Source organism: Galeopterus variegatus, unplaced genomic scaffold, assembly GCF_000696425.1.
Source record: "Galeopterus variegatus unplaced genomic scaffold, G_variegatus-3.0.2 Scaffold7081, whole genome shotgun sequence".
NCBI lineage: Eukaryota > Metazoa > Chordata > Mammalia > Dermoptera > Cynocephalidae > Galeopterus > Galeopterus variegatus.
The window spans coordinates 82,455-102,801 of record NW_007733192.1 but is presented as its reverse complement, the minus strand read 5'-3'; the positions used below and the strand labels follow the sequence as shown (position 1 = coordinate 102,801).

Sequence of the window (20,347 nt, the reverse complement as noted above, 5' to 3'; positions counted from 1 at the left end):
ACACCAAGTCAAGGGTTGAGATCCCCTTACCGGTCATCTTTTAAAAAAAAAAAAAAAATGTAATGCCTTTACTGACATATATAATTCACAGACCATACTATTATCCCATTTAAAGTGTACAATTTGATGGTTTTTAATATATTCAGAGTTGTGCAACTGTCATCAAAATCAAGAACATTTTTATCACCCCAAGAAGAAACCATATGCCCATTAACAGTCACTTCCCATCCCCCTTCTCTTCCCAACCTCCCACCCCACCCCACCCCTAGACATCCACTAATCTATTTTCAGCCTCTATGGATTTGCCCCTTTAGGACATTTTATATAAATGAATCATACAATATATGATCTTTTGTGACTGGCTTCTTTCACTTAGCATAATCTTTTCAATTTTCACCCATGTTGTAGCATGTCAGGACATCATTCCCCCTCCCCCTCCTCTTTTTTTTTTTTGCCAAATATTCCACTGTATGAATATACTACAGTTTATTTATCTGTTCATCAGTTGATGAATGTTTAGGTTAATTCTACTTTTTGGGCATTATGAATAATGTTACTATGAACATTCATGTACAGTTTTTTCCATGGGCATGTTTTTATTTTCTTGGTGTATACCTACAGGTGGAATTACTGGATCACCTGGCTAACCTTTTGAGGAACTGCCAGACTGTTTTCCAAAGTGGCTGTACCATTTTACATTCCCATCAGCAGTTTATGAGGGTTTCAAATTCTCTATATCCTAGCCAATATTTATTATCTTTCTTTTTATTATAGCCATCGTAGTCGGTATATCTCATTGTGGTTTTGAATTGCATTTCCCTGATGGCTAATTATGTTGAGCATGTTTTCATGTGCTTATTAGCACTCTGCCTTTCTTTCAGTTAGTATTTGTATAATTTATCTTTTTTCCGTCATTTTACTTTTATACCTATATCATATTTGAAGTGAGTTTTGTATAGACAACATATAGTTGGGTCCTCTTCTTTAATTATTTCTATAAACTAACTTGATCAGTGTATTTAGAAAATTTATATTTAGTGTAATTATTAATATGCTTGGATTTAGCTCTGCCATCTTATTGTTTTCTGTTTGTTTCCTCAGTATTTTGACCCTTTGTTTCCCTTTTTCTCCTTCTTTTGGATTATTGAAGGTTTTCTAATTCATTTTAATTCCTCTATTGTGGTTTTGACTATTATCTCTGTATAGTTTTTTAGGGATTTCTCTAGGAGTTACAATATATGGAATTTTTTTAACAATCTACTTACAATTGATATTTTACAACTTCAAATGAAATGTAGAAACCTTATCACTATATAAGCCCCTCCTTCCTCTTTTATATTGTAGTTAATAAATACCTCAACATAAATTTAAAATCCCATCAGACAAAAGTTATAATTCTTGTCTTCAAACATCAGACATGTTAAAGAACGAAAGAGGAGAATATTTACCTAGATGTTTACAATTTCTGTTCCTCCTTCATTCCTGATGCTCTAAGTTTTCTTCTGATATCATTTTGCTTCTATCTGAAGAATTTCCTTTAGAACAAGTTACTAAAAATGAATTCTTTTTTTCTCCATCTGAGAATAATTTTTATTTCACCTTCATGTATGAAGAATGTTTTTGCTGGATACAGAATGTCTGGTTGAAAGTTCTGTTCTTTCAGCACTTTAAAAGTGTTCCACTTTCTGTTGCCCTTCACTTCTGATAAGAAATCTGCAGTCATTCAAATTGTTAGTCTTCTATAAGTAATGTATCATTTTTCTCTGGATGCTATCTAGATTCTCTTCATCTTTAGTTTTCAGAAATTTGATTATAATATGATTATAATATGTTTGAGATTAGAACTCCCTGGATTTATTCTGCATGGGGTTTCCTGAGGATTGGGAATGATGAAGACAGGAAGATTTCTGAGAAAGAAGCAAAGTGTTATATAATTTAAATTCATGAATTGCAACTGTTCCAGTTAAATATGTTTTTATGTTGTTGAACTGACAAGTTAGAATGTCCTTGGTAGAAAACACAAAATGTATTTCAGCCATTAAGAATATTGTGGCTTTTCAACTGGGGACTCTTTCAACCCATCCATAGCATAAACATAGTATTACCAGTATATTACTAGTATATTTAAGAATATTACATATTTGTAAACCATAGAGAGAGGCAATTCTATTAAATCTGCTTTGAGCTGTTCAGAAGTCCTTTAGGACTGTTTTTCTTTTTTTAATTTTTTAAAATTGGTTATGAATATTCATGAATACAAAGCTGATTGTCACCCCTCGTGCCCAAGATGTGAAGGCCAGATTCCTACTGGCAGCATGCCCATTACCACAAATTAGGAATGGTTTTAATCCTTACTTCACCTTGAGAATTTTTCCAGGTTAATTTATTTCCAAATGAGACATGAACTGGGCCATATCCTCTGCTATCCAAGGTAAATTTTCCAGTCCATGTTTAATATTGTGGCCAATTTTTTCCTATTGGAGTGAGATGTTTCATGAAGTTTTTAGTGTCTATTTGAGGTTTTATCTGGTGCTGTTGGGTGGCCATTCTGATTACATCAGCTTTTATCCTCATGGACCCTATAACTTGATCATCTCTTGTTTCTTTTGAAATTTGACAGGCCAGATTTTGTGTATTTATGATGGAATCTTTTACCTTCATCATGAATTTGTTATTATTTTATTGTTGTTTTATATTAGGACGTTGCATAAGGACTTTTAGTCAAAGCAATATGTTTATAGTAATGGCCTTTAAAGTATTTCTATAGTATCTACAGTATAAATACTACCTTGCATAATATCTTCTTACTGTGTCTCTACTTTTATGATAGCAATTATGTTAAGTAGTATCCATCCATCAAGTAGTTAATGTATTTGTTGTTTTTTAAAGGATATCTGAGGAACCTCTTTTCTTTGCAGCATTTTCAAGAAATGGATTATTCTAAAAACATACTAGCTATTAGTGTATGTATTTACTTTTATTTTAGCAAGTTGCTCTGTCTTAAAGGACCACAGTTAAGTCATTTGATCAATTTGGCTTCTGGTAAGAAATTGAATTTTATCAGAGTGACTGAAGTACCTGTTATATCAAGTCTGGTATTGTCACTTTTTATTTTTGATATAAAACCCATTAACAAACAGTAAGGTCAGAAATTTAGTACTAGAGAGTTCAAAAGTTTTGTTTGGGGCTTAGATATTTCTTGAATTATGGAAACATCATGAGATTTTCTCTCATTACACAAGGGTGCATGGATTAAGAATGTTATACCAGTGGATGGCTTTATTAAAAGGAGAAAGTAACAATATTTCATAATTACTCAAATGGTAGAAAATTTGGTGTGGTTTCCTTTAGCAATAGGGATTTACTATGTGTGGTAACATTAGTTTTAAAGGCCTAGTATAAGCTCTGAAGATGCATTGACTAATTTAGTTAAGGTCTATTATTGCTTTGAGACAGATGCTAAGCCTTAGCTATTGAATTAAGGTATAAGATTTGATAGGCACTGGGTTTTTGGTTCCATGTTGTGAGTTAATACTCCCAGAACACCGTGTAATGTTTTTATTCTCCAAAAGGAAAAATTTAAGGAGATTCCATCTATAGTCAGGACTCTGCTCCAATGAATCTATGTCCATGGATTCTTTTGTCCAAAGGATTTTTTTTTTTTTTTTTTTTTGCTTCTTCTTGAATTATACACAGTATAGGTATTCCCATATCTAGATCAGCTATCATTTGATGCTATGTAGGAACTTTAGTACATTTTATTTGGAAACAGATCCTGTCTATTAAATTTATACATATTGTGTTTCAGCACATAAAGACGTATTCTTCTGATAGTGGCCTCAGCAATATCATTTACAGATTGGAACCTAGGACCATTAGTGATTCCTACTACTTGAGTTCTATTAAACCAATGTAACTTTATTTTCTCTCAAGTCTTTTACAATTTACTCTATACTTTCAAATTTGTCTTTTATTATTTTCTTTTGACATCTGTTACAACCAGTTGTTTTTATTTTAAGATTATTTTTTCTGTTTTTTTTGTTGTTGTTTTTTTTTTCTTGTTTGGTTGGGTTTTTTTACTCCCCCCTCCCCCTCCCCATTTTCTTCTTTTTGGGTTTTTTTTTGTTTGTTTTTACAGACAACTTTAAAATTTTCCTCTGATGTATCTGATATTCTATAGTAGTGGAATTGGTGGGAGAAATAGTGACCCTGTAAATAAGAAAGCTGTATTATTGTCCATCTACAATTTTAGATGATGTCCCTTGGACGTTTAGGAGAAGGATAGGGCATTATCGGGTGATAATGTCTCCCTCAGAGCAGCATCTTTGGATAGATTTTGGATAGCTGTCCTTTTGTGTTTTAGCCAGTGTGAGACATTGGTTCCTTTACTGGCCCTTTTGCTTGTCGTTTTTTCAAGTACCGTCATCAGAATTTCCCAAATCTTAGAAGACAAATCTTTTGGTGGTTTTATCTGGAGAGAAAAAAATTGTATTAATTTCCAGCTTGTTTAACTTCTTAAAGCTCTTTGAAAATGTCTAATCATATATTGGATATATTCTAGATTAGCAGTTTTACATTTTACTTTACTTTGATTAAATCCTTTTATTCTGGTTTGAACCTATTTATAATAACAGGACAATATGCCCTTTGCTTCAGCTGTTGCGTATAATCAAGAATACTACTATGAAGTCTATTTTTCACCTTTATTTCATTTACAATTTTTAATCTTTGTTAAATACAATCTTAGGTGAAAGTCTTCTGAAAATGCCTAATGTCGTGTTGTGTTGTTTTTTTTTTTTTAATTATTTTATACGATTGGGTTATTTAAATCTTCTCTTTTCTACCTAGCTTTGTTTTTCTGTACCTGAAGGGATAGCAGTTAATTAAACCAGGTAGTATAGATCTGTAGTCTAGGGTAGCAGTATTTAACACAGTCCTGAATTCTGTAGCAAATTTCTGTCTTCCTAAAGTTAATGAAAATCCTTAAGTATAGCCCCTGACTTGGAACTATGCCAGAGTTTTAGTTTAGCTTCTGTAGGCCTGGCTTCTGGCCTAGTAATTTTATAGTATGATTTTATTTTTTGAGAAAACCCTGAAGAAAAGGTGGCTTATATAGAAAAACTTAGTAAAACTTAGTAGAAAGAAAGAAAAATTCAAGGAGGGTAGAGACTTTTAAATTAAAATTTTGTTTGTGGTCTCTGTATACCACTTCACATAGCTGCCTATTGACTATTTCATGTTTTGTCTCCTAATTTTGTTAGCTTCTATTAAACATATTATTGATTTTAACATATTAGAAGTTTCTCATAATGGCCAGTGTTGTTCTAAGTCAAAACTTTACTAAGGCAAGTGCAAGAGCTGGGATTATAATGCAACTTTCTATAAGATGCAGAAGTTCCTCCAAGAGGAGGTTGAGACTTGACATAACATGTCACATAGAGACCACATTGGCTGGTCAATAGTATATGTTTGTGAAGAGTATCTCAGATCACCTGACCAAGTAGATGCTAGGAAGGGCACTTACAGTCAAAGACCTGGCAATTGTTGACCCCAGAGTACAGACCAATGAACAAAGTGACCTTTCTCAACAACGAGGAGATAGGGAGTACCCTAAAAGGGCACAATTTCTAAACAATATGATATTGTATTCATTGGATATGTACTTTTTTCCTATCATAAATTCAGGATGTTTTAAATACATTCTAGTTATGAGTGCAAATCATTTATGTGTGTTCTAACTTTTTTGAAATATAAATTCACTTTCAAGCTTGTGCCATCCTAACAAGCAAAACCACAAGGTGTTCTGAGATGGGTTTTTCTCCCTAGACAATGAACAATCCTGTAGCAGATGTAGCTTAAGATGCATATCTGTGTTAACATGAAACTAAAATAAAGTGATATACTGCAGTGGATTGAATGGCCCCTCAAAATCATTGAAACTTAATCCCCATTGTAACTGTTGAGGGTGGAAAATCCCATTATGACAATTGAAAGGTGGGGCCTTGAAGAAGTTATTAGATTGTAAGGACCATGCCCTAGTTGATGTCCTTTAGAAGGAGAGCACGTGAGAGTCTCTCTCTCTTTGCTCTGCCATTCTGCCATGTGAGGCCCCTGCTTATCTGCCAAAGAAGACCCTTACCAGATGTGTTCACTGGACTTTGGACTTCTCAGCCTCCGAAACTATAAGCAGTAAATTTCATTTTCTTACAAAGTACCCAGTTCTAGGTGTTTTGTTATAAGCAACAGAAACGGACTACATATGCTGGCTTTATGTTGAGTCTTGATTTTAATTTTAGTTATAGGTATTCCTTTAGAAATGAGTTGCACAATTGAGAAGGCACTTGCTGATGCTAAAGCTCTTGTTGAAAGATTGAGAGATCACGATGATGCAGCAGAATCTCTGATTGAGCAAACCACAGCTCTCAACAAGCGGGTAGAAGCCATGAAGCAGGTTTGATTTTTCTTTCTTTTCGATTCCATTTAACAAAGCAATCATTGACATTTATGTGTTATTTGAATCATAAACTGCTGCTTAATTAGTATCTAATTTTTTAAAATGTTCTTTAAAATTTTGACGTCACTTGACCTGTATGTTTCAGTTTTACTTTAGACCGGGATATTATTTTGTCATGTTCAGGTGACATGTGTGTGTGTGGGGGGGGGGGGTTCTAAAACCTGTAGCTGTTGATCACTTATTTTTTCTGACAGAGATGCACATTTAAGTGTAAAAAATGAATTTGTTATGTCTAGCTACATTCGACAAAAACCAGATAATAGCTTTTGTTGACACACATTTGGCTCTGTTACATAATGTAGAAGTGTTTATATTTTTCTTTATGGAAGTTCTTAGGTGATTCTATTTAACAACAAATTAGTCTCTTGTGTGTGGGGGGGGGGGGGGGTTCTAAAACCTGTAGCTGTTGATCACTTATTTTTTCTGACAGAGATGCACATTTAAGTGTAAAAAATGAATTTGTTATGTCTAGCTACATTCGACAAAAACCAGATAATAGCTTTTGTTGACACACATTTGGCTCTGTTACATAATGTAGAAGTGTTTATATTTTTCTTTATGGAAGTTCTTAGGTGATTCTATTTAACAACAAATTAGTCTCTGAAAACGATTCATGGCAATATCTGATTTACACCTCGAACAGTTAGTGCATTCATATTTGCCACCTTTTTTTCATTAATGCTGCCAAATGAAGAAATTGAAAGGGATTTCACTTCTTGCTATCCTTAGTGTTGTATAACAGAATCTTTCAGTGGGCAATGGAGTTTAGCTACCATTTTAAACCTTGCTCTGATGAAAATTTTCAATTCCTTTAAAATCTCTGATATTATATACTCTGGTTTCTCTTCAGATCGTATAAATCTTTCGCCTTTTTTAAAATCTCTGATATTATGATGGAAATCAGAGGTGGGGAATGTATATTCACAGCCAGCTCTTTTGAAACTCATCCATTTTGTAAAAGGAAGCAACCCTGGGATAATGCTTTTAACAAAACTACTGGAAATAATGGAACAAGTTTACTTATTTTGTTTTGCAGCTATGTTGCCCTGAGCAGATTACCTGCCTTGCTAACTGTCCAGCTTGACACAGGCATTACAGTGAACATATACCTAGTATTGAGTTGTTTAAAAAAAAAAAAAAAATTTGACATCTGAACTTCAGAATTACTAAGTGTCTTGTAAGAATGCATTGAAAATAAATGAGTGAAATTTTAAAGTTAGATTTTCATTTTTCTTTAAATGCAAAACCTTTTTGCATTTATTTTGCACATGTTCTATTATTATTGAGGCGTAATTTACATACCATAAAATTCACTCTTTTGAAGAGTACAGTTCATTGGATTTTAGTATATTTACAGGTGTACAACCATATCTGCTATCTAACTCCGGAACATTTTCATCAACCCAAAACCCCATATCCATTAGCACTCTCTCCCTAACTTTCCTTTCCCCCAGCCCCTGGCAACCACTAATCTTTCTGTCTCTGTGGATTTGCCTGTTCTGGATATTTCATATGAATGGAATGATACAATATGTAGCTTTTTGTGGATGACTTCTTAACATAGTATTCTTAAGATTCATCTGTGTTGTAGCATATATCAGTACTTCATTTCTTTCTCTTTTTTCCAAAATATTTTAACAGTTACTTGTACATGTTTGTGGGGTACAGTGTGTTGTTTCAATACATGCATGCACTGCACAATGATTCACTTAGAGTAGATAGCATAGCTTTGTACCCATTAGTCCATCATTTTTCCTCCCCCTGCCCCCCACCCTCTGGTAACCATTATTCCTTAGTACTTCATTCCTGTGTATTGCTGAGAAATATTGCATTGTAAGGGTACAGCACATTGTGTTTATCCATTCATCAGTTAGTGGACATTTGGATTGACCTACTTTTTGGCTATTATGAATAATGCTGCTATGAATATTTCTATACAAATTTCTGTGTGGACATATGTTTTCATTCCTCTTGGATATATACCTAGGAATGGAACAGATAGGTCATATAATAACTCTGTGTCTAACTTGAGGTTCTGTCAGATTGTTTCCCAAAGCTACCACATCATTTTGCATTCCCATCAACAATGTACAAAAGTTGGAATCTTTTCACATTCTCTCCAACACTTGTTATTGTCTGTCTTTTTTATTCTAATAGTCCTAGTGGTTGTGAAGTGGTATCTGTCTCACTGTTGCATTGAATTGCTTTTCCCTAATGACTGATGTTAAGCATCTTTTCATGTGCTTATTGGCCATTTGTGTATCTTCTTTAGAGAAATGCCTATTTAAATCCTTTGCCCGTTTTTTAATTGGGTTATTTACTTCTTTTGTTGATTTGTAACAGTTCTTTATATATTCTGGATACTAGATTCTTATCAGATTGATTATTTATATATCCTATATGTTTATTTATATATATATATATTTATATATTCTGGATACTAGATTCTTATCAGATTGATTATTTATATATCCTATATGTTTATATATATATATATATATATCCCCCCCCCAAGTATTTTCCCCCCACATGTTCTTTTTTAATCTTTTCTTTAGTATCAGGAAGAAATTCAAGAACTTAATGAAGTTGCAAGACATCGGCCTCGGTCCACATTAGTAATGGGAATCCAGCAAGAAAACAGACAAATTAGAGAATTGCAACAAGAGAACAAAGGCAAGATATTTTATCATTATGAATAGCAAATCAAAAGAGAACTTTAATGTGCAATTGTACTATGGATTTGGGACCAATTAATACTTTCAAAAATGGGAAAACAGCAAACTAAAGATACTTTCTGACATTAATTCCATTTCTAGTTCATATGCTTAAATTATATTTATTGCTCTTTATCCTGTCCTGTATCTGAATGTCTGCTTTACTTGGTGTCATCTTAGAGTCTTTCTCTCTGGTTTGCGCCATTGTTCTTACCTATGGAATAATTCATCTTTGTTTTCTGCAGTCCCACTGCTTTGGCCCCCAGCTTAGGTGTTCATAGTCTCTTGCCTGAACTGTCCTAACTGGTCTCCCTGCTTCCGGTCTCTTTTCCCCTTCTAATCCATCTTCAACACAAGTATCAGATTGATATTTTTTAAAAAATTAATCTGATTATTCTTTTGCTTAAGGACTTTCATTTTATCCTTATTTCCTTATACAAGGACCTTCTAAGTCAATTCCTGGGTTTCTTTTCTTTCTACTTTCCATAACGCTCTTCTCCCCAAAGCCTTTGTTCTTGCCATCCCAAACAACTTCCTAAACACGTCATCCACTTTCATGCCTTCCTGCTTAGAATGCTATTCCTTCATTTTTCAACTCAAGGAACTAAAGTTTATCTCAATACTATACTTCTGTGAAGCCTTCTCCAGTTTTTCCCCCACAAACTTCTCTTAAATATATTTGAGTAGCACTCCACTAAGCACTTACCGCATACTTGTTTTCTCTACTGGACTCTGAGCTCTATGGCCTTTTGGTATTCGGGGTTTTTTTTTTGTTTGTTTGTTTTGTTTTGTTTTGTTTTATGTGACTGGTAAGGGGATCGCAACCCTTGGCATGGTGTCGCCCACACCGCGCTCAGCCAGTGAGCACACTGGCCATCCCTATATAGGACCCGAACCCATGGCCTCGGCGCTCTCAGTGCCACTGCGCTCCCAGCGCCGCACTCTCCCAAGTGAGCCACAGGGTCGGCCCTTGGTATTCTTAATATAGAGATATAAGTGAGCACACTGGCCATCCCTATATAGGACCCGAACCCATGGCCTCGGCGCTCTCAGTGCCGCTGCGCTCCCAGCGCCGCACTCTCCCAAGTGAGCCACAGGGTCGGCCCTTGGTATTCTTAATATAGAGATATAGCATTGTCTATAATTTAATTGCCGTTCAGTAAATGTTTGCTGGAATGTTTCTCAATAAACAAGTTTCAAATGGTCATTTAAAAAACTAATAAGGGATTTCATTTGGTGTTCTTTACTGTTGTATAGCTAGACTTGTGCATCATGTTTTACCCCATTTATCAATTGCTTTTGATAAATGTTATGTAGAAGAGAATATTTTGTGTACCTTTAATTCACTGTTGAATAAAATACACTGTTATTCTTGATAGAACTGCGTACATCCCTGGAAGAACATCAGTCCGCCTTGGAACTTATAATGAGCAAATATCGAGAACAAATGTTTAGATTGCTAATGGCGAGCAAAAAAGATGATCCGGGTATAATAATGAAGTTAAAAGAGCAGCACTCCAAGGTAATTCATTCTGTAATTGTGAAATGGAAAAGAGGGATGATTGGTTGACTTGTGTTCAGATAAAAAATAAATAAATAAACACACACACAGGTTATGTAGTAATGCTATTTTAACATGATACTGAATATCTTTTTAATTGATATTTTCTGCTTTTCCTTGTTTTTTATTTCTTGTTTGTTATATCATTTTCTGTTTGATTTACTCTTCTAACTCTTATTGTTCACTAGTAACTTTAATATATGTATTCAAAAATAAACTTTATTTTTAGAAATGAAGGTAAGTCTTCAAAATTATTGTTGTAAGGTTATCTGCTTTTAAGGAATATTCTAATTTGCGTATTGTCCTCTGTTGCAAAAACAAAAATTGAAATGCTGAAATCTTTTTCTTTTTTAATTCTGAAAGCAGCTAAATGCACATTTGTTTTCCTTAAGACTGTTTTCTGAATGAAGCTAATTCATCCAGACTATAAATGATCCTGATTATAATGGAAAAAGCGTGAAGTTGGGGAGAGGAAAAGAACCAACATATTAAAATTTTACTGCTCCCCCAGTATTGCATGCCAGTTGACATCATTTTTAGAGATAAAGCTGAAGTGGTTAGAAAATAGTGTTTTTCCTGCTGTTCATCGTGTCGTCTTCCCTGTCCGTTCCCTTTGCTATGACCCTGTATTTGCTAGCAATTGCTATGAAAACAAGTAGAATAATCTCTTCCCATTTACATTTTATTTTAAACTGTATTTTAACTGCTGATGTGAAATAAAATATTGGACTAGATTGTGATAACTATGCCATTATTTGTATTGGATAATGATGAACTAACTATTATTAGTTATTACTAATATTATTTAAGAAATATTGTTATAAGACATCGTTTTGTCTTTCTCAATTAGGAAACAAATTTTAGATTATTTAAAATATTACTTCCATTTTGGTGCTTGTAGGCATTTTAAAATTATTATTAATTCTGTTAGAATTAAATACCTAAAAAATAGCTCTTAGTGTGACAACTTTACATATCAGGGACCTTAGTGATAGGGATCTCATGTGTCAGCTAGTAAAATAATAAATTTGTGCTTTTGTGTTTAATATTATCTAGTTATGCTATTCATCTCCTAACCAAATGGAAATCCTTGGATATTTAAGTGGTAACCTTTTGAACATAAAATGTATCTATTGCTAATGAAACCATTATAAAATCATTTAAATTTGAATATATAACTAAGATTATTTTTTTTAAAGGTACAAAGAGGAATTGACTTAAAATTATTGGTAAGATAAATGTAATCTTGAGAAATCCCAAAAGGCCCTTATGTTTTATAACCTAAAATATAAAATTTTGAAGGTCTAAAGAGAAGAATACCATGACAAAAAAGTGCTTAGAATGTGATACTGCAGCTTGCTGGTCCCATCTGGTGGCAACTATGATGGAAGCAAGAGTTCACCAAGCTGGTTATTAATTAGCAAAGTTAAGCATTTCCTAGGATAGCCATAAACTGCCCATTTTCATCATGTAGTTGAATTCTTATCTAAGTGCTGATCCTTACCTTCCATAAAATGACTATTCAGCTACTTGTTATTAATTCTAACTAATACATATCAATGTTTGTGATTTTGATTTTTCCCAAAAAGGAGACACTTCAACTCAATTAAACAAATATTTATTAATTCTTGCACTGGATTAGTTATTATGGGCAATAATAAGATGAATGAATGAAGGAATAAGTTAGATACTCTACCATACGAGCTTGCAGTATAATGGAGATACAGATACAGACACATAACTAATATAAGTAAGGTAGGGTATGATGAATCCTAAAATAGGGATATGAATTGTTACTGGAGTACTAGAGGGAGCAATATTAGTTTTCATGAGGAGAATCTGGAAAAAGTGTCAAGGAAAGGAAAAAAATTCATCTAAATCTAGCTATGAATTAATTGCAAGGGATGAAGGGGGCAGTCAACAAACAGAACTAGGTGAGCAGAGAAACTTGTATGATAAAAGTGCAAAAGTGTAGGATTCTGGGATGTGTTTAGGTACTAGTACTCTGATATGCCTAAACAAAAATAATTTTATAATGCATTTAGGGGTGACAGATAGAGTTACACATAGCAACATTTTGGAGTTAGAGACCCTTTTGAGACTATTGTAATACAGAATTTTGCCTTACCCCAGAAGTTTTTGAACACACATTTAAAAATCAATAGGAAGTTTGAGAACTCATTTTCCAAATACTCATTTTTACATTATTTTTGAACAGATGCCTTTTTGGAAATCTTAAAAAAACAAACATTTCAAACAGTTGGCTAACACGCATGAACTAACACTCATTCAGTTTTTAAATTACGGATAATATCCGTATTAACATTATAATGACTCTGTACTACAGATTGACATGGTACATCGTAACAACTCCGAAGGATTCTTCTTTGATGCATCTCGACACATCCTTGAAGCACCTCAACATGGACTGGAGAGGAGGCACTTGGAAGCAAATCATAATGTACACTAAATAAAACACTCAACTTTGGGGGTGTGGATGAAAGAGGGGCTCCATTTAAAAAGTTTTTTCAAATTGAGTTTTCCTCCCTGATTAGATCAGCAAATAAATGAAATTGATTAAAAGAATGTTCTGCTGTTAGTGGCTATACTATTCAGGGTAGAAACTTTAAATCTGTTATTAATTCTTTGTATTGTATCATATACAGCCTGTTAGGTAATTGTAACTTTTAAGGGTTGTTTTAGCCCAGCTTTCCATTTATTTGCTATTGTTGGCTCTTGCTGCAATTTTTGTTGCTGCAAAGCCATCATTCTATTTCTGGACATCAAAGATATTTTCTTGGCATCAATTTTAACCTGATTTTTAAAAAATTTTGGTCCAACTATTAAATGAAATGTTTTAAATGAAAATTCGGGTTTTTGATAGTTTATAGTTCTTTAGTTTGAGTTCACAAAATAAAAATGCCTTTGTTCAGTTGTTATGGTTAAGTATAATAGTGCTCTCTCCATTGGGTCTTAACTGTTCTTTTGGTTGTTTTTTTTTTTTTTAACTCAGTTGTGGCAGGTTTTTATTGTGTAAAGTAGAGATAAACCGAGACAAAAAGAAATGAAGGGTATTTCAAGACAGTTCAAGGATTATATTGTTGATGCTTCTTGCCTTCAAGACAGTTTTAAAAGCACAAGTCTTGCCTTTTGTGCCCATTAAAAGATCTATGATACTTCTCTAAAGATTTTATAGTTAATAAGTGACCCATTCACTGGGCCTATAAAAATACTGTTCTATTTGAAGTACTGGGTTTTTTCTTGTGACGATCTTGTTAGAACAGACTCTGTCTTGAAAAAAATTGGTATAATCTTGTTTTCTTCCATTTTAAAGGCAAAGAATTAATTGCTTCCTATGTAGTTTTTTTTAACCTAGGTCAGTGCTGTTTCATAAATTGAGAAAGCTGTTGATATTCAAAATTTTTACTCATTACCGTTATTCAGTTTGCTGCTGCAATTATGTGTACTTACTTGCTTTTAAACATTATGCTCCCTTTACTGTGGGAAGGATTTTAATGATTTTTTAACTGTTGCATAATATGACAAATATTTGTCTTGATGTCATTCTTGCTACCATAAGCTAATCCAGGGGTGTCCAATAGAACTTTCTGAAATGATGGAAATGTTCTTTATCTTTGTTGTTCAGTATAGAAGACACTAGTCATACCTGTGGCTATTGAGAACTTGCAGTGTCACTGTTGCGTCTGAGGGACTGACTTGTTCATCTTTTTAAATGTATTTTATTTTAATCAATTTAAATAGCATTGTATTGGACAGCACAGATTAGTCTTTTATTTTGCCTTTTTCCTAAGTACTAGCATTGTATAGGTTTCCCCATTAAAATAAAATAAGGGCCTGCAGTTTTGCTGGTTAAGAAGATATTAAATGTGGTTTGTCAAAGATATTCCTATTTTTTTCCTCCATTGTTTCTTCCAATTTACTAGTTTTGTGGGTTATGGGGGTCCTGTTCAAATCCTTTTTACAAAGAAAGAGTATTCTGTGTATAACTATTTTAGAGACAATGTTTATTTGGGAAGTTATTCACTTTTATATTTGTTTTGGCATTAATATAATAAAATAACCCTTGATTGCCATTGAATAATGATCTGTAGCAGCTGTTTATTGAGAAAAATTATTCTGAAGTTTCTGTTGATTTTAAACCTATTATGTCTGTCTCTTTCACTAGACTGGTCTTTCAGATCTGGAAACATGTCTTAACAGGTTTTGTATTCCTGTTGCCTAGCACAGTGGCTGGCACATCATAGATGTGCAAATAATAGGAGAATGAGATAGAAGAATTTATGCTACTTGCTGTGCCTAACAAATGTGCATGTCTATATTATACTGATGTTAGATTTTCAGCAGTTGGCAAAGAAGGCCATTTAATATTTTATTTTATTTATTTATTTTTTTTTAAGATGACCAGTAAGGGGATCTTAACCCTTGACTTGGTGTTGTCAGCACCACGCTCACCCAGTGAGCTAACTGGCCATCCCTATATAGGATCTGAACCCGTGGCCTTGGTGTTATCAGCACCACACTCTCCCGAGTGAGCCACAGGCCGGCCCAGCCATTTAATATTTTAATACCTAAAAGCAGAATTCTGTTCATTTTACTCAATATCTATTATGTACCAAACACTAAATAATAGGCAGATATCAACAAGACAAAATTCCTGTTCTCAAGGAAGATTATGATCTAGAAAGAGTTTCTAGATTGGATTGAGATCAATTTATAAGCATGGATAATAAAGTTTTGTAAATCATGAATACTTCAGGGAAGAAAAGAGATTGAATGTGTCAACAATTTTTATTTTTACCATTACTTTGACCAATATAGTATGTGTAGGTGCAAAAAAAAAAGTTGTTGATTATTGCCGTGAGAGTAATGTGAAATATGAGTAATTTTCTTGCTACTGGGTTTAGTTATATTATGCTGCTCTCCTTAATTCTAGTCCTAACTGAATCTGATTTCAAAAGTACATTCACGTGAGAGTAATGTGAAATATGAGTAATTTTCTTGCTACTGGGTTTAGTTATATTATGCTGCTTCTCCTTAATTCTAGTCCTAACTGAATCTGATTTCAAAAGTACATTCATGGTCAACTGACTTTGTTGTGAATCAATATACTACATTCATGTTGTGTGGCAATGCAGATTTTAAAAAAAGGAGAGGATCCAAAAATAAAAATAATGAAGTATTTTACTGATTTCCAACTCCATTCCTTTTTTTCCAGGAATTACAAGCACATGTTGACCAGATAACTGAAATGGCAGCAGTAATGAGGAAAGCCATTGAAATTGACGAACAACAGGGTTGCAAGGAACAGGAACGAATATTTCAACTTGAGGTAAGTTTTACTTCATTTAATTTTTATTTTTTGGATGGCTGGCCTATATGGGGATCCAAACCCTTAATTGAAGTAAGTTTTAAATTGCAAATGTAGGTGAAAACTGTCCATACGAAGATTTATACCAAAAAATATGTCCCATTTATAAGTATGTATGTATACTTTTCTGGGGTACTGGTAATGTTCTTAATCTGGATGCTGGTTTACATGGGTGTATGATGCAAGACCATTTATAATACAAGAATCTAGGATCATTAGTAATTAATAATATACCAATAATTGAGAATAATGGTTTTTGATACTATATTGCTTATCTTAGTAAGTGAATGAACTTCTTCAATTTAGTAATTTTTAAAAATTTGTTCATTCTATTAGAGATCACAGTGATGCAGGGAAATATTTTTTAATCCACAAATAATATTTTAGGGGGCACTTTTCTGGGGACTGTAAAAGCCTTTGTCTCATCTGACCTTTATTTTGTGATAGCAAAAGTTCAAGTCATTGTAATTGTTGAATAACTCAAATCAGTAGAATAGACTTTCATACTTAAAAGCTTCATTTTAAAATCATGGTGCTAAAATTGGTTATAGAGGGCCAAAAACGATTTCTCTCTCGGAGCATACAGTGTACATGCATTCATTTAACAGGAGTTAACAGACTTTTTCAGTAAAGGTTCAGGGAGTAAATATGTCAGACTTCCCAAACTAGATAGTTTGCACCTACTACTCAACTTTGACTTTGTAATGCAAAAGCAGCCATAGACAAAAAATAATAATAATGATGATAATAACAACAACAACATATATAGAGAGAGATTGAAACTAGGAATGGCTATGTCCCAATTAAACTTAACTTACAAAAACAGGCCTTAGGCCAGGCCGTAGTTTGCTAATCCCTGCCTTATACCATTGAAACTTAGAAATTGAGACTGAAGACAAAGTAGTAGAGAATAAACTATGAAAGGTTAATTTTAAATGTCCACAAATATCCTATAATATCTAAGCTAGAGGAGAAAAAGCAAAGGCAAAGTTGTTTTCCAGTGCCGGATTTGGTCACTTACTTTCCTTTTCAAAAAATATAATCTACTCAGCCAGCCCTGCTGCTCTCAAATTTCAGTGAGGGAAGCAAACCAGATGACTTGTACTGTATTCCATGCTATCGTTGAAAGTAATAAAAGTACTAAAGTACTAAGAGGTTCTAGTCCAAGGCTATTATTCAGTGGATTTATGAGTTTATATAGATGTAAATCTAGATGTTATTTCTTTCGTCTCTAATGTGATTGTAAAATAAGGCAGTTTCTGAGTTTCCGTTTACAGTTACAGCAGCATGAATAAGAAGGCTTTGCAGTGGTAGAAGATATTGAACACACGATTTCTACCTCTTTAAAAAAGTGTTCTTTCAATTCAAATTGTCAACTGCATATAGCATTTAGTACAGTTATGCCAGTTATAGAACTAGCTTTTTATTTGTTATACCTTCATATGTTTGGTTTGTCTTAATACGTGTTTGCACTCTTGTAGCTACCTTATAGATGGTGACTGCATCTTTGTTTTTGCTTACCTTCTTATAGCAAGAAAACAAAGGCTTGAGAGAGATCCTTCAAATAACTCGAGAATCATTTTTGAACCTTAGGAAAGATGATGCATCAGAAAGTACATCTTTGTCAGCATTAGTGACCAATAGTGACCTGAGTCTGAGGAAGAGCTGAAGAGCTTCCAAATCTGTAAATTTACATGGCTCCAGATGGTCACTAGGACTGGCCTATGATTGAATGAATGAATGAACAGAAAACTCAATCCTTTATTTTTTTTTTTCCTCTGTAATATGTACAGTGCACTGGCTAAGAGATAGCAACAACAACAAAAAATGTATTGTTAATGGTCATAGACTTTATTCCAAAACAAAACTGAAAAGTAGAACTGCGCCATTGTTAATTGGTGAACAAATGAAAGGTTTTCACAGTGATTGCTGAACATATCAAGAGCTTTCAGCAGTGCCGTTAGTTTTCTAGATGATAAAGTTGAATATTCCCAATAAATATTTGGGAATTCATAGAATGAATTATCCCAACTTCAAAATATAAATTTTGCCACTTTGGTGAGTGGAGGATCCTCATACTAAATTTTATCCTTCCTGTTTGGTGTCAGAGTTAACAAATAGCATATGTACTTTGAGACGTCAGCTTTAGTGATTGCCTGTCTAATTTCCCATTAATTTAAATTTTTGTCAAAGAAAATTCAGTTTTTAAGGCTGTAGGAATGTTTTATATGCACCAAAAACAAAACAGGTAATTTAATTTGAGCTAATTTACCATAACTGATACTTAGCTAACAATTGTCCATTACTTGCTTAAGTGTATGAAATATCATTTCAGGAATGAAAGAGAAGGAATACTTTCTAAGAAAGAAGATCTCAGACATTTAGTAGGTTAAACTACTCCTTTGAAAGAATAAGTTTTGGTTCGAAGTCAATAATGAAGATGAGATTTTTCTCTTCTCTGATCTGTAGGATATTATGTAGTTCATTTAGCTAACAGAGTTGAAACGTTTGGTATATAGCAAGATAAGTGTGGTAATTTCAAAGTAAATAGGGAATTCCTCTGGCTCATAGAAGCCTTTTTTTTTTTTTTTAAAGAAGTAATTACGCTTGAGATACAGAAATCGTAAATTAAAATTTCAAAAAAAAAAATTCTGGATACATTTTTAAGCTCTATCTGGCCCTCATAACTTGCAAGATTTTCTTTATGACCTTTCAGTTAGAAGGGAGAGAAAAAAATCTATGGATTTAAAAGTATTTGTTTTCTTTTAAAAAATATCAAGTATACAGTATGTAAATTTTTGAAAAGCCACTAGATAACAGAAATATACTTTAACAGTAGTTGAAACCTAAGTTTTTCTTATTCTGTGGTGATTATAGAATAAAAGGGTAAAAGAAGTGTCAAATATGATTAAATGTATTATACTCACTTATATCAAATGTATTAAAATTAGCACAAGTAGAAAATTCTATTGAGTATGTAATTTGTTAAAGAAATATTACTTCATGTGGTAATTTTTATGTGTAATTTCATATACTGGTAAAATTCAAAACTGCTTTTCACTTCAGAATTTTTCTATCTTGTGTTTGGGATGAATGGGATGGACAGGACTATTTGAATAGAAAAGGGCTAATGGCCCAAACATTAAATAGATTTCTTTTCTCATTCAGAGGCCTTAATTGATATTTTATAAGTAAATGATAGTTTTTATTCTTTAAACTTTCTGTTGGTTTGGGGGAAAGTATCCCTTAATTTAATGGCACATTCATTCAAATAGTTTTTATCCCAAGTAAGAATTAAAGAAAGAAAATAAGCTACACAGTTGAGATTAAATCTAAGGCAATTCACTGAGGCAGCTGTATTATAAAACATTACTTGATAAATAATTATTTTTGTAAGCAAATAAGTTAATTTATTCTTGTCTTCTTGCTTAGATATAATTTTAAGTCTTGGTGTTTAAAGACATTTTCTTTGTTTTTTAGTGAGTTTTCCATCCTTTTTTTTTTTTTTTTTTAACAAAACTTTATGTCTGAGTGTATGTACTGCATAGGAGCCTGTTTTATCAATAAAGATGAGTGATTAAAATTGGTATGATCTCTAATTTAATCCTACCATTTCTCACTGTCTCCACTGCTACCCCTAGTCAAAAGCCAACTATGTAAAAATCAGATGCATGGAGGAAATATCCAGAAGCAAATAACATGTTATACTTCTAACTAATTCTGTTGTTTACATTACGATCGTCAGTAATGTACCAAAGCACTTTGTAACTACCATTGTATAAATGTGTTGTAATTTATTCATCTATTTTCGCTATTGATGGATATTCAGATTCTTTGCAAATTTTTTAAGCACAAAATAATGCTACAGCAAACATCCATATACATATCTTTATGTACTATAATTTCTAGTATATAAATTACCAGAAATTTGATAGGTCATGTTCACTTTTATCATTTATTTTTTAAATGAAGAAAAAAATGTACATAGTGAAAAATCCATCATATCAAATAATATACAATTCAGAGTAAGTCAACCTCTTCCTACAACCTGTCTTCCCAGAGGTCTTACAAGTTTCTTATGAATCAGAAAACCTACATGTAAACATATGCTTTTAAATATATATGTACACATACTTGGAATGTATGTGCACCTTGGTTCTTTACCTTGG

At 33.0% G+C, this 20,347-nt stretch overlaps 1 protein-coding gene across 4 annotated transcripts in view; it reads left to right on the top strand.

Moving 5' to 3' along the window:
* The window catches only part of FGFR1OP2 (FGFR1 oncogene partner 2), a 26,928-nt gene extending 7,163 nt beyond the window's left edge, over positions 1–19,765 (top strand). For 2 of the 4 annotated variants that reach the window (XM_008591611.1, XM_008591612.1), the window contains exons 2-7: positions 6,297–6,451; positions 9,070–9,187; positions 10,608–10,750; positions 13,137–13,250; positions 16,026–16,139; positions 17,710–19,765. In XM_008591611.1, coding sequence (XP_008589833.1) covers positions 6,317–6,451; positions 9,070–9,187; positions 10,608–10,750; positions 13,137–13,250; positions 16,026–16,139; positions 17,710–17,847 — 762 coding nt within the window. In that variant the 5' untranslated portion in view covers positions 6,297–6,316 and the 3' untranslated portion in view covers positions 17,848–19,765. Of the gene's footprint in view, positions 1–6,296; positions 6,452–9,069; positions 9,188–10,607; positions 10,751–13,136; positions 14,889–16,025; positions 16,140–17,709 lie in introns of those variants that run through there. The other 2 variants (XM_008591613.1, XM_008591614.1) reach the window with 2 other exon arrangements.
* The last annotated feature ends 582 nt before the right edge of the window (positions 19,766–20,347 follow it).